At 37.7% G+C, this 15,050-nt stretch overlaps 1 protein-coding gene across 11 annotated transcripts in view; it reads left to right on the forward strand.

Annotated features, from left to right (window-relative positions):
• Nucleotides 1-15,050, forward strand: part of BBX (BBX high mobility group box domain containing) — a 139,962-nt gene that overhangs the window by 88,096 nt on the left and 36,816 nt on the right. For 10 of the 11 annotated variants that reach the window (XM_085239271.1, XM_085239246.1, XM_085239253.1 and 7 more), the window contains 5 exons: nt 1,054-1,134; nt 3,351-3,431; nt 8,473-8,553; nt 11,762-11,839; nt 13,966-14,878. In XM_085239271.1, coding sequence (XP_085095397.1) covers nt 1,054-1,134; nt 3,351-3,431; nt 8,473-8,553; nt 11,762-11,839; nt 13,966-14,878 — 1,234 coding nt within the window. The remainder of the gene's footprint in view (nt 1-1,053; nt 1,135-3,350; nt 3,432-8,472; nt 8,554-11,761; nt 11,840-13,965; nt 14,879-15,050) is intronic. The other variant, XM_085239262.1, reaches the window with a different exon arrangement.

Here is a 15,050-nt window from a genome sequence, read left to right on the forward strand (position 1 = left end):
TGCAGCAACAGATGCACTTGCTAGCTGAATTGGGTATTCGCCAATATATGCTATTGACATACCTGCTCTGATAATAAAGAAGATAAAAACCACATTCTTCTTGAAATATTTCAAATGAGTTGGAATTTCATGAAAAATTAAAAATCATTGGGGGAAAAAAATTCCATCCTGTTACTCGATTTTCCAAAAATCCCACAAAGCCTCACTCCTTTCTGCTGTTTCCTGTATGTTGTTCTACATACTCTATTTTATATTAGCAGTACATTAACTTCTGGGAATTGCATATTGTAAGTCTTTTATACTCAAATGCATCACTTGATATTCAAGACAATTATTTTACTGAAGGATGCTAGAATAATAATTTTCAGTACTATGGATAAGGTCTGTGTGAATCCTAATACGGCTGTTGTGTTGTGATTTTTTTTTTTTTTTTTTTTTGAGCAGTCTCTTTTCTGAATTTTGATATTGGAAATTACAATACTTTCTTGCACTACTCCTCAAAAGCACCTCTAAACAGATATCCCTTTATGTAAGTTATTTAAGCAGTTCTAGGCTTGTGGTGCCCTTAACTACTTATTTCATGCTGTGCAGTGATTAGCAATTATTTCTGTCACTTAGCAACACTCAGTGGTTTGAAAAACTTTTTTTAGCTTCTAAGTAATTAGTGGAAGTGTAAATTGAAGAGATAGTGGCATGGATTGCATCCTGAATACAAGATAGCTGTGTATGCAGCCCAAAACAATCAGTGTTTTGTTGCATATAACTCTTGCAGAATTTGGAATAACAGGAAGTAAAAGAACAAAACCAAAAACCCAGTCCCTGGTATTTTTGTGCTATTTCTTATGTGATTGTCAAACGTTTTAATATAGGTACTGAGCTGTTTTCACTTTTTAATTTGATTTAGCTAGTCCAGGAATGTGAAGCATGACATTGTCCATCTTTTCTTAAACAGCTCTTCATGTTACTACTGCCTGCCATTTCATTTTGCCTCCAGTTGTTCTTAGCTTGAGAGAAACACCAATGATGTCTTAATCTCCACACTCCTTGTTTCAGGTTTCCTCAAATACTTGCCAATCTGATGCGACCGATTCTACAGAAGTGTGTCAGAAGTCGTCGTTGTTTCAGTTTGCAGAGGTGAGTTTCTTTAAAAAGGGATTGGTTTTTTTCCCCATTGTTTTCTTTCAAGAGGTATCTGGTGTTCAGCTGAAAGAGAAATCAAAACAACTGACTGAATTTCATGGTAGCATTTCTTCCTTCTTTTGTGGGTTACAATTATTGGATCACGTGTCAGGTAGATGCATCTGATTTGAAGTACAGATGTGTTCAGGAACACAATTGAAACCCTAGTGTAATAATGGAGCTGTGGTTTAAGCAGTGATTTGGAGATCTCATTCCTGCACTTGTGTTGAGAGTTAGACTCCAGTTGATACCTATGTTTGGATATTATGTCATCTAGCCAGGTCAGATGGCCCTTGGGCAGCCTGATGTGGTACTTGATCTAGTGCTTAGCAGCTCTGCCTGTGGCAGGGAGTTTGTTGAGGTTCCTTGAGGTCCCATACAAACCATTCTATGATTCTTTGTGACTGCTTTAATCATCAGCTGTATCAAAAATAATTGTAGTTCTGGAATTTCCAAAGTTTTCTTCTATAACCACAAAACAGCTCTGTGTGCTTCTACAACATTGCTATTAATGTATTTCTAGGAACTGCTATACAGTGCTACTGAGGTTTTTTGTTTTTAAATATACCCTACTTCATTTAAACTTTAACAGGTTTAATTGGCATAAATAACACAGGGCTGCAAAGAATCCTGGCCCTTTGTAAGCATCACTTGCTTGCTTACATCTTTTCAACTTTTGAAATGGTCATAATCCAGTGACATAAATATTTAGCTAAAGAAATATTGATTAGACAGGATACTAGACAGTATTTGAGTGTCTGTGGGGAAAAAAAAAATTGTCACAGGAGGGGCTTCATTTTGTTATTTGGTTTCACATCAGCCATAAATCTCACTGCCTTATCCATATTATCCATCTCTGCATATACTTTCATATTTCTCTCTAGATGTCATCGCTTACAGAGCGGGTAGATGCCAATCCTTGCATACATAAAGTGATTTTAGTTTTAACATTAGCTAGCTCACAAGACCTTGAGCTCTAACTTAAAAGCTGAGACTTTCAAAATGTAGTAGAGATAGATTAATGCGCTGAATCCTTATTTCTGATTAAAGGCAGTGTGAAATATAAAATCTGTTATTAGGCTCCTAAACAACTTACTGGCTTTTCTTGTTAGCAAGAGAGGAATGCCTGATTTGCCATCAATTAAAAACAATTTTTAGAAGCTCCTTAAAATTGATAAATTCTAGTGTTAATTATGATAATAATTCAAAATCCAGTGAGATACTTCTGATTACTTACCCTGTCATTTGAACAACATGGTATTTTGTATGGTTCGTTTTGATAATGGTCTGTTTCTTCAGTGTTGCTGTAAAGTCTTCCAACCAAGAAGACAAATACAAGTTCACTTACTGAGTTTATTTTACAGTGCTTAAACAAAAAAGTACCAGAATCATGTGACTGTACAGAGGAACTGTGCTATGTGCTGCAAGATATGCTCTTGCTAAGGGCTTGTGAACTCTGACTTCGCATTACCCATCAAAGAATTTCAGTGAATGCGAGGAAATAAGTTCACCTGTACTGCTGAAGCCTGCAGTTCAGAAGTAGTTCACTGATATTCAGTAACTAGAAATGCATATTAGTGAGTTTATTTTTCATGGATGTTAAGCTGTTTGTAGTGAGGATGCACACATTTGGTATGTAGTAAGTATGTGTATTAGCAGCAAAATAAACATTACTTGTACCTAGATGTACGATTAACTCAAAGTGCTGTTTGCAACAAAAAGAAGTGACACAAGTTAAAAAAAGGTAAAAAATACTTTTTAAAAAATGCAGCTTCCTTAGTCATTGGAATAGATCTGTTATCTCTTCTAAAAGTATGCGCATGTGTTGTGCCTCTGCCCTCACTTATCTTCCACACAAAGTAGCAATTTGTGCTCTATCAGCACCACCATTCTGTGGTTGGGTCTTTAACTGAGTAGTGAAATATAATACAGTGTCAAGTTCCTGTTATTAACTCTCTTTTAACATATCAGTGGGCAAAAACAAGCCACTCAGAAGGGTTCTAGTCTGTTTAGTTGATCCTAGGAAAGATTTCCATTGCTAAAAACGATTCAGGATCACCATTTACATGTCTCCTGGGAAAGCAGATACTGTTTGCATGTTGAAGCTTATATGTTGAAGTTTGATAATGAAACCGAAGAGCTAAATAATTTAAAAATTATTTTCCTCGCAGATCTCTTCAAGCACATCACAGCCAGGAGTTCCAGGAGCTGTAAAACAAACAGAGGAGTCTGCATTATTTCAGTTTGCTGAGGTATGATAACTAAAACATGGAAGGGGAGGCTCTGAGGAGGCAAGGAGCCAATAAGAGTTGTCACTGAAGGTTAAGCAGCTTAGGGTTATTGAAAAAATAAGATCTTCGGAAGTGACACTATTCACTGCTTATGGAAGAGGTTGCAGTAGTGGAAAACGGTAGCTGCCCTAGGCATAGGAATTCTCTAAAAAATAAACTTGCAGGTCAAAGTTGGCTTACAACAACGGCAAGGATATGTAGCAGCGTTGTTAGGTGGTGACCTCTAAGTCTGTAAACTACTCTTCAGTATGTAAGCTATCCTCCTTCCTTCATGTGTTGAAAATTTAGACTTCTTATATTTGATTTTTAGAAGTTTCTTCACTGATGTGTTTAATGTTCCTCTGTAAACTGATTTCTCACACATTCTCTTTTTCTCCATTTGGGGGAGTCTGATACTGCTCATAGAGTCTCTTAAGCTAAAGGCATATTCAGTGTGTGTGTAAAGAAACAACTATTGGAGCTAGTACTATTCTGGAGGAACATTATGGGATGAAAAGATGCCCTGTTGATTATTCCGTGGGGTTGCAGAGGCTTGACTACAGACAACAGACTTCTTTCTGTTAGATGTTCTGTTAATCTAATTGTATACATTGTATTTTTAGCTTGGTTAGGACGATTTATTAGACCTTGACTTATTCCTTAAAAATTCTAATTAGGAAAAAAAAAAAAAAAAATGTGATTCAGGTGCCATGAAATAAACGAATAGAAGCAACCCTATAAAATATACAGTAGTGTCTGTAATTGTAAAGAAGCTACTTTTTTTTTTTTTTTTTTTTTTTTTTTTTAATTTACAGGTTAAAGTGGAAAGCTGTCCCAAGGAGAGTTAGTGGAATTTAGCAGGTGAAGCCATGTGCTGAAGCCAAGAAAGTAAAAGATCTAAACTACAGAACATTCTTGTGAATTTTTTTGATGAGACCTGCACAAGTAAATTTGCTAAGTTAGTTTCAAAAATCTTGGCCATCATACATTTCAGTTAAACAGCAGTTTTAGTTATATGTGAAGTTGAGTAGAATATGATATCCCTCCAGTATAGAATCACAGAATGACAAAGAAAGAAACCTTTAAGGTCATCTAGTTCCAACCCCTTACTATTGGCAGGGTCACCTCCCTCTAGACCAGGTTGCTCAAAGTCCCATGAGTGCAGCAATTTCAAACATTTCATGAAACCTGACTCACAGCACCTTCAAAGCTTCACAGAATCTAAAATCAGTTATCCCCTAAATGATTAAACAACAGAACATCAAACCTGAAAACTATCTTAAGAATGTGGAAGTATATTGAATCTCATACCGCTATGCTAAGGCAGCTCGCTTGTTACATTGGAGTGCATCATCATGAATCATCAAATATTGGGGAAAAAGAGGTACCTAAAAAATTAGTTAGGTATTGGAGAGGACAGTTTTTAAGTCAGGGCTAATCTTTTTTCCTGTTAAAAATCCTGAAATGTTACTGTAGTCTGGGGGAAGTTGTATTTTCTTGGCTATTATTTCAGTGTCTAGAACTACCTATCATCCCAAAATAAACTTTATTTCAAGGTTATTCCTCATATGTTTCACTGTCATTATAAAACCTCAATGGCAGTGGCTAACTTTGTCTTTTTATCTAAAATAATAGAGAAATGATTTTAAGATTGCCACTTGATTTTCATTTGCTTTGTTCCAGGGGAAAATAGTATGCATGCATGCTAAAGAAATTCTTTAAGCTGCTTTTTTTTTTTTTTTTTTTTGTAATTATTCTTGCTATTAAAGCTGCTTGTGCTCCTTCAGTTATAAAGGCTTACATTTGCACAGGGTGTCTTTGTCAAGTCTGGCAAAAATCCCATTCCTTTTTGAGCCACTTCTTACTGGGTCTTGTCAATATGAATGCATTACTGCATTTAGTAAACTAAATTATGGTAAGCAATTTGCAGTAGATTGCTGTCAGCAGTGTGCGGTGCTACAAAAGAAAAAGAGGGAGAGAGGGAGAGAAAGTAGTTATATAGCTAGTGGCCAAGTAGACTTGTGAAGAAATGTGAATTGTGCTGTGGTCTGATGTGCCTGGAGACTTCTGGCAGCCATCCCAACTCATTTTTGGTTCTGACTAGGCGTTCTTCATATGTTTCTTTTCTCTTTACTGCCTTTACAGCAGAGTGAGTGAGAATGTTTCTTTGTGAAGACGGTGGTCCCATTGAGTAGATTTGTCATCTTAAATGTACTCCTTGAGTAGAGGTGTCCAAGACTGCTGTCACTCAGAAATGGCTCATTATATGCTGATGCAGTATAGAATTCTTTCTTTAGAGCCTCAGTCAGTCAGCCTGGCTTTCTGTCCTACGTGTGCTGTTGTCTTCAATTAAAGCTGATAAGGATACGATTAATGAGACCTGCCCTATGTTGACTTGCTGCAACAGCTGATCAGAATCATGGGAGTGATACTTTGCTGGATCCTCTGGGTGTGCATGCAGCAATTGCAGTGGTCTTCCAAGATAATACAGTGTCCTCATAAGTTGTTGTTTGTTTGTTTGTTTTTAATTTTGGTTTGTGGCCAAGTTATGTTCTTGGCTTTTTCTCTCTCCTCTGATCTTGCAAATATTTGGTCCTATTTTTTTTTCTTCTCTCTGCTACCTTTGTGGAAAGCCAGTATATAGGCCAGTTATTTCTCAGCAGTGGGTTGTGCTACTTTGCATGGGCTGCTTGCTGTTGTTCTCCTTGCCGTGTGAGGGAAGCAGAGCAGATGGGGCCCCTTGCTCTCTTGGTCTTGCATGGATGTGTGTTTGGCAAATGCAAACAGATGGTGATGACTGCTCTGCAGAAAAGAAACGCTAGTACCTCTTAGGCATACTTACATAAAGTTTTATCATTTATTAAACATAGATAAAGCTTCTAGAGAGTAACAGCAATAAAACTGCTGGTTTAAGCATCTTAAACAAAATGAAGTTGAAAAACCCAAACTCTTCACTTACAGCTGCTTTTCAGAAGCCTTCCTCTAGGTTATTTAACTGAAATACGTACAATCATATCCAGCATTCAGTAGAGTAGAATTCTCCTTGCTACAACAGTTTATCATTGTTGAAGAAAAAAATGTGTGCTTGAGGATGGCTTTTTCTCTTCTCACATACTCACTTTTAGTAGACTTGATGGCAACCCTTTCCATTAAAGCCTTGAAGAAGTCTTGAATCCGAAACTTTGATCAAAATGCTGTGAAACTGAGACTGTGAGATCTAGTTCAGTTTGTTCTCTTCCAACTTCTCTTAGGTAAATCTGTAGTCTTCCATGGCAAAGTCATTATTTAAAATAAATATACTTGATGTTTGTCTATGAACTGCAATCATTAAATATCTTTATTGAAATGAAATGGCTGGGAGGTGGAGAGATGAGTGAAAAACTGACATGTGCATCCTGTGCAAACTACAGCGTAATACAGGAGCTAAAATATCACCTGCATTGTTCAAGGTATAGTAAGTAACTGGATCCTAATGGTCCCTAAATTAAGCCTCAGCATAAGAAGGAGCTATTTGTGATTGTGGTACTGCAGGTACTGATTACTCTGATTGACAAAGGAAGATAGTGTTTAAGCACAGAATGAGCTATGTAATCTCTTGGAGACCTGATTGATCAGCTTCAATCTTCTGTCATTTGGCGAGGAACTTTGGCAGAACAGGTTCTAAGTTGGTCTCTTTCCATCTTTTCTTTCTACTTGTTGTCTTGCTGATGAAGATTTTTGTGTGTTTCTGTGTTTTTTTTTCTGAAGAATTTTGCCTCCCTCTCTTCTAATTGGTACTACAACATTCTCACATTTTGTTAAGAGTGCCCAACCTACTGTCAAAACTGATTTTTTTCCTCTTTTCTCACATTGCGTATCAGAAGGCAAGATATGCCTGTATATTCTCAGGTTGCACTTTAATGTGTGAGTGTTCCTTTTCTACCATTCATACTGTGCTGAAGAAACCATTAAGAACTGAGAATGTATTACAGTAAAAAGGAAAATGTAAAGCTCTCTTCCCATGAGGTGCAGGATACAAGGAGTCTTGGGATCTTGAGTGTGTTCACTGAGCTGCACCAAGGGAAAAATAGGATTTTGAATTATTTTAGTTTAATACTAAAATAATAATGCATGGTCAAATATTACTCAACATATCTTTAGTAGCTGGCAGTAAAAAAAAAAAAAAAAAAAAAAAAAAAAAGAAAACTTCAGGATTTTTCAGAATTATTTTTTTTCATATAATTAATCTCCTTGACCATGGGAAAGCTGTTCAAATAATCCAGTTAATAACAACAACAAACTCAAATACTAAGAGGCTACTTTGATAATTTTTCCACCCAAAAGGTCTCGGTCATATATGTATATTTTTATAATGAGGCAGATGTCAAAGAAACACTCGTGATCTTGTCCCTATCTAAGGGTTTTCCAGGACTTCCAGGCCAAGTACTACTATGTAATGCCATGCCAGACAAAATAAAATACAAGAAATAATGGATAATTGTTGTGTTGGTGAACTCATAATACTGTGCTTGGAAGCAGGTCAGAACAGTTTGGCAGCAAAGGCAATTCTGAAATGCGGTGAGAGTTATTTAGCAAGCACTGGTGCTAGCACAGCAACATTTGTATAGAAAGCTGATCTCCAAATGTAAAGACATTCTTTCCTAAAGAAAGGAGGTAAAACGAGCATCCAGTGCCTGTAAAATAATCTTCCTCTATATCTGACCAAATAATGCCTGGGCTTTACAGTAGAATTTTATTGAACACTGAGCACCAAGTTCATGTTTTTTAAGTATGTTTTGTTTACTTGGAGTTGCATAAAATACACAGTGTGATCAGAATATGATTGGTGCTTGTCTTCTGCTAACTTCTAAATGCCTGCTACATGTTTTTTGAATGAGATTGCTAGTTTGAAGTAGAGCCTTTTGCCAGAAAGATCTAAAAGTGACAGATTTAACTAATTCTTTCTTCACTATTTTTCTCGTTTCCTTCTTTTCTTTCCTGATTAACACTGAAATATTTTCTCCTCTGTTCATTTAAAACCTAGATTTCATCAAATACTTCCCAGCTGTCAAGTCCTGAGCCAGTAAAGCACTGTGGGAAGTCGGCACTCTTCCAGTTGGCAGAGGTAAAATTTATACCCATTAACAACACAATGAGAAGATGTGTGGTTTTTCCCCCCCTCAGAATATGAGTTGTATAAGGCTTGCTCTAGCATTAAATTTAGTATTTCCAGAGGCATAACTCAGTAAATAATCAAATAGAAAGAGAGTTAGGCAGTTGTAGTGGGCCTGAGGAACCTAGTTCTTCTTCATGCACTTGTAAATGTGCATCATTTATTGGATACCGTACGGAAGTTTTATCTCTTTTCAGGAATATTAACCTTATTACTGTAATAAAAACTAACCCCAGGACAATAGCAAAGACAAGACAATTGCATTATTTTTAATGAAGAGGTGAATACTGGGATTCAAAATGTGAAGTTTTATTTTAGAGACTGGAAAGTGTATTGCTGAACTGGGGACCCAATAGTAAGAGAAGAAAAGTAAATTTTGAGATCATTCAGGAATCTGTATGCAGGCTTGGATGTTGAAGTAGTATGCTGAATTATGAAATAGACAGTTGTCAGTAGAAATCAAGAATACAAAGCAAGGTCTCCCAAGATCCTAGACCTCCTTTTGGAGGTCTCCTCTTTTACATGGATAAATCAAACTTTTGAGACTTGGCCTATAAATGTTAAAATTATATGCTGCAAATGAAAATTATATGCTGCTTTCCAAGTGAATAAGGGAGGTTCCTACCACCTTACTCATCTACTTTTTGTTGTTATTTTCAAAATGATTTCCTTCAATGAGGGAAGTGGTTCTTTGGATCTTTTCTGGCAGTATCCATGCATATGTTCTTCCTGCTGAGACTAATCCCTCTCAGAGGAAAAAAAGATTGGAAACACTGAAAGAAAACGCCATGCTTTGAGCCTGCATAGATGAGTATTTCATGCCTTGCAAGGATGGTAATGCTACTAGGAAGATTAACTTTGAGGACTTACACGAGTAGAAGAAAATTTACCTTACCCTAGCGGCAATCTCTGGCAGGAATACTGTTTGTTCATGTGTGCTGCAACATTATCAGCAGTGCCAATGCAAGGGTCATTACCCTTAGCTACCATCAGTGACTGCTGCAGCCCTGGGACAGAAAAAAGGCTCATAACACCAAATTGGAGATGCTAGAAGTTTCAGAGGTGTGCTTTGTTATGAGACAGAAGTACTGTTCTGTACAGGGCTGTTGAGTCCAGCCTGACTTTTGGAAGTCACCATTCAGAGTTGAGATGTGACTATGAAGACCCAAATTCAGGGAAATGCAGAAGCCTGTGCACAGTAGTGCAGGGTTAGTGCTGCATTTTGTGAAAGAAGTGAAGCTTGAGTGTGGCAGTGTGGCTTCAGCGAGTTGGGCAGGTTTCCACGGTCTCTGTCTCGACTACTGTACAGATGGATTCCTACAAGGCTAAGTAAATATACAGAATTAGTGTTAAAGGCTATGATTTGAAATGACAAAGGCATGCCAAGCACATCTTCCTTATTTCTAGTTCTTATAGTAAATTAGAACTGTTGATTTTGTTCATTTTTTTGTTTGTTGGTTGGTTTTTGGAGATATCTATGATGCTGGAATGTAATTGGACAAATAAAGTGAGATTCAGCTTAACTTTTCAGATAGCAATTTAGGACCTGGTTTGGAGTATCCCACATAAACTATGCTCACATCATCTCCAGGGCATCTTAAGTTTACGGGTTCATTTGGCAGACATTTGTGCTGTGCCGCTGTAACTCCAAACCACAGATGCTGTGCACTGGAGGGGGCTGGACTGCTGTCTGCATGCTGCTTCCATGGCAGAGATCCTGAGCGTGGGAGCCTGTCAGCTTCGGCATGCCACACTGCTCTGCTTCTCCTACCTCTCTCTTATGTGGATTCGCCAATTTTATCTTATTTATTCTCCACTCTGTGCCTTCATTTTCTGTATTTCACAGATGGTGATAAAATGTAAAAGCAGATGTAATACTTTCCTAAAGATTTCTAAGAATTTCAAAGCTCTAAAAACAGTTGGAGCAGCCATGCTGCAGGCTGAAGCCTGACAGGCTGCTACTAATCAGCTCTGCTAGGCCTTGTGCAGTGTCTGAATGCACATTTTGTCTTCAGCCTTCAGTGCACGGGGAAGGCAGGGGCTGGGTGCATGTCACTTCCAGGAGGCAAGGAGGCCTCTCCTGTTCTTCCGGGTGCTTGCAGCACTAACAATGCCTGGCTGTAAGCAGCAATCAGAGACTTGTGCTGGAATCATCATAATTTGGGAGGCATAGAGATAGCATTCTTAACTTTTTTTGTTCTTTCCTGTATGGCAGTGATGAGTATGATTTCTGCAAAGCAGGTTTTTGGGCCCGTGTTGGTTGGAAACAGTAAAAACTGAACTGATAGAGGTACTGGAATGAAAGCAAATACATTTGCTTTTGTTCCTCAGTTCCTAGAATTCAAGTTCTTTCCAAGGGAGCAATTGTAAGAAACCTGCAAGCCTGATCAAAGATTTTAGAACATATCCTTAACAGTAATTATTTTCTTCTTCATACTGATGTTCTGAGACTGATGCTTTGATAAATTCAGAAAATTATTTCTTTATGTCTAGCTGAAAACTGTTGCAAAACACTAACATGTTGAAGTAGAACACAATCTCATAGAAGAAAAAAGTTTATTTGAGAATAACTGGATATCTGCTTACCAAACAGTTTCCCATATGCTGAAGAGTAATCATGAAAGGTTATCAAAGGCTTGAGAGCTCCTACATGACTTTGGTTTCATAGCAAATCTGTTATATGAATCCTGAAGGACACTACGAGGCAGTGCCATGTCCTGACAGAACTAAGCTTCTTAAACTGTGACAGTGAAAGGAATTAGCAAACCAATGTCTAACAAAGCTTTCAGAAGCATCAACTGGATCGTGTGCTGGTATAGGTTGATGCAGTGCCCTAACAGAGCCTCTGGAGTCTACTTACACCTGAGAAAGTATGTGCTTCAGTTCATCCTCCAGAGAGAATCCTGTCAAGAAGATCCCCAAGTCTTGAAATAGCTTGGTGTTTTCTACTGGTGCAGTGAAGTAGTGAGGTTTTATTTGTAACAGCACACACATGTCTATGCTTCTTTTTGATATGCTTATGTAATCTTATGAATGCATTTTGTCAAGAGGAAGGAAATAATCCTTTCAAATGATATGTGATAAACATAGAAGAATTATTCTGGTGAAATAATGTTTTTCTTTATTTTTCTCCTTTTTTTTTTTTTTTTTTTTTTTTTAGATTTCTTCAAGTACATCCCATTCAGGTCCTGATTTAACAAAGCAGTGTGGAACATCAGCATTATTTCAACTGGCAGAGGTAGTATTAAAGTACTGATGACTAATTACTACAGGTGCAGTGGGACAGAGAAGTTAATGATGTTGATTGCCCAAGTCTGGAAGGCAGTACATTGCCACAGTTATAATTACACTAGTTTATAGAAGTTTTTATAGCTTGGGTGTAAAATGCTAAAATTACTCCAGATAAGCAATCAATTTGGAGACTTCTAGGTGTCCATGTTGCAGTTGATGAGAAGTACCAATCCCTGATAGAGGTTATCCAATCTCCATTTGAATCGCTTCAATCCCTAGTTTTAGTAATTAGGGTTTTGACTAGATTGGTTTGGTTGGTGGGGTATCAGAATGGAGTTCAAAGGAAGGGCTGGGTGGGTCTGTTGTTCAAATTGCATTGTCATTACAAATACCTGTTAGATGGCATTAGCCACTTTTGTTATTTTTTGCCTTTCATACATACTACTGGAAGAATGAGCAGGTCAATAACTTCTCTAGAAGCACTGTTATAATTCTCCATCTAAGACCAGTTAAAACCAATGCCTTCTTACAGGAATGTTGTATTTCTTTTGTTTCTAAGCTTTTTTTTTTTTTTTTTTTTTGGTAGATTTTCCTAATCTTAAAGACTGAATTGTGAGTTTATTTAGATCTTACAAAACAAAAAACACTTTTTTGTAGCTACATATATAGCCTTCTGTACTATTGGTTGCTGCAGGAGAAGCAAAGGTAGAAAAAAAATCCTTTGGTGAGAGAGTGTGTTTAATTGACAAAGTATCATTAATGTTCAATGAGTTGCATTTGTAAGATTGATCTTTGGCTTCTGGAAATCACAGACTGGGTTTACATCATAGTGTAGTGAAGCCACAGAGGTACACTGGTGCCAGAGCCCAGCTCAACAAAGTTTTATGTACAATCCAACCTGCTTATGAACAGACACTGAGCTGCTAAAGCTTCAGTGTTTCTAAAGGTTAGCCTAGTTTGCCTTGTGCCACATCTACCCAATATGATACAGAAGGAATTTTGGAAACTTACTTCAGAGTCCTATCATTGCTGTTGTAAGTGATCTTTTTACTTTGCAAAAATTTGAGAAATCTAAAATCGATCCAAGGAAAACCCAGTGACTTGCAGAGTATGTCCATTCTGACCACATGGCCTGTGGGCTGAGCTACAGGATAGAGACACTGATGTCTGGTTCAAAGCAAGTCTCTGCCATCTCATTTCACTCCATGTGGCTGTTCAATTGACAGTTGTTTCAGAAACAAAATAGAACTTGGAATTCAGCTTAGGAAGCCATAAGACAGACTAAGAAGAAAGCCTGCCTTCCCATGGACAACTGCTTGACACTGGAAAGTACTAGCCTCTGTAGCAGTGTCAGCATGACTTACAAATGATCCAAAACTGAGTGCATCTTCCAAGTAATTGCTGAAGGAACATGGCAGTTTGAGAGACCTTGTTATAGCTCTTATTTTGAATGTCACTATTCTTCAGACAGAATGAGCTGTTTTGGTTTCCATTAACATTATCTCCAGGAGGAGATAACCATGGCAACTACTACTGCTTTGCAGTTCTTTGCAGGATAGGGCTGTGACATTAGAATAAAGATTTGGAAGGCTTTTATAGTATCTTCCAAATTATTTTGCACTTTGAAATAAAGGAAAATGATTGCTGAGATTTGGTCAGTTTTTTTATTCACTTTTGGAAGCCATTTGGAAATTGGAGGAGAGAATTGTTTGTGGAGATATTTGGAAACTGCGAGGGGTATGGATTTGAGATTCCATGTAGCTTGACTGTAGTGATAGTGAGATACTGTATTGTTCTATTGCACTTGAGATATTCTGAAAAATCAGTCTAGCAATGTCTTTCCAGGATATATAAAAGACACTTGAAGAATCATGGAAACACAACTTAGAATATTATTTTTTTTGTAGGGTTTTTTTGTTGTTGTTATTGTCTTTTACAGCAATAGAATCCACTACTCTTATTTCATCTGCTACATTAGAACTTCAGCATTTTTTTAATATTGTTCTTCAGCATACTTTGCTTTCATAAATTAGGATCCTAGAGAGATTTCCCATGTAGCATTCCTGTTAATACAGGTAAGTAATGTTAACAGTTGATATTTATTTCATAGTAACTATTTTTAACTCGCTTTAGATGTGCCTTGCTTCGGAAGGGGTAAAAGTGAAAGAGCCTGGGAAAATAAAAGTGGAAGTATCAGAAGATGTGACAAGGGAAGTTCCAGAAATGGAAGTGGAAGAACTGGAGAAGACAACAATAAAAGACTCCTGTACAAGAAAAATGGAACAATCAGAGACATTGCAAAACTGGGATGAGACAAAAGCTGAGGAATTAGAAACTGTAAAATGCAGTGATTTTACTAGTCTTCTAAAGGATAGCAATCCTTTTGAGAGAAATGATAACACAAAGGATTACATGTGCCGTTCTCCAGAGCTTTCATTAGCTGAAATGAGTATCCTTGGGCTAGGCAAGCCAGAAAAGTTGAAGAAGAAGAAGAAGAAAAATAAGTTGGACCGGCACACAAATGAAAAATCCACCCCTAAAAAGCCTTGTAAAAAGAGGCAGTCCTCCGAGTCGGACATTGAGAGTGTAATGTATACAATTGAAGCTGTTGCAAAAGGAGATTGGGGTGCTGAGAGACTTGAAGAAACTCCACGCAAAAAAGCCCGCCCATCCTCAAATGTGAAGGGAAGCATGTTGGATACAAAATCACCAAAGAAAAAAGTGAAATCTAAAGAGAAGAAGACATCAAAGGAGAAACCCATGGAGACCACCAAAGAATCGAAGCCTCCTGATTTCCTTAGTATTACAGCCAACAAGGAAGTACCCTGTGAGGCTTCTGATAGCATTAAAGTGGAACCACTGACCCCAACAGAGGAGGTGGTGCCCCAGAGCTTACCAGAACAGGTCAAAACTGAGGACAGTGACTGTGTTAAAAAAATAGAAACCTGTGGCTCCAGGAAATCAGAGAGATCTTGCAAAGGTGCTCTTTATAAAACTCTGGTGTCAGAGGGCATGCTTACGTCTCTGCGTGCTAACGTGGACAGAGGTGGGTGGTTTTGACTGCTTCATTTACAGCATGAACCACACAAGTCTACCATGGTGTGGGAGGAAGAGCAATGGTTTATGTTAAACTGGTGTTTAAGAAGTGTGTGATGGGGTTTCTGTGTCGGATTGCCTGAAATACTGGGCTTGGGGGCTCCTTGGTCCAGGGCAGGTCA

This window comes from Meleagris gallopavo, chromosome 1, assembly GCF_905368555.1.
Source record: "Meleagris gallopavo chromosome 1, MGAL_WU_HG_1.1, whole genome shotgun sequence".
Taxonomy (NCBI): Eukaryota; Metazoa; Chordata; class Aves; order Galliformes; family Phasianidae; genus Meleagris; species Meleagris gallopavo.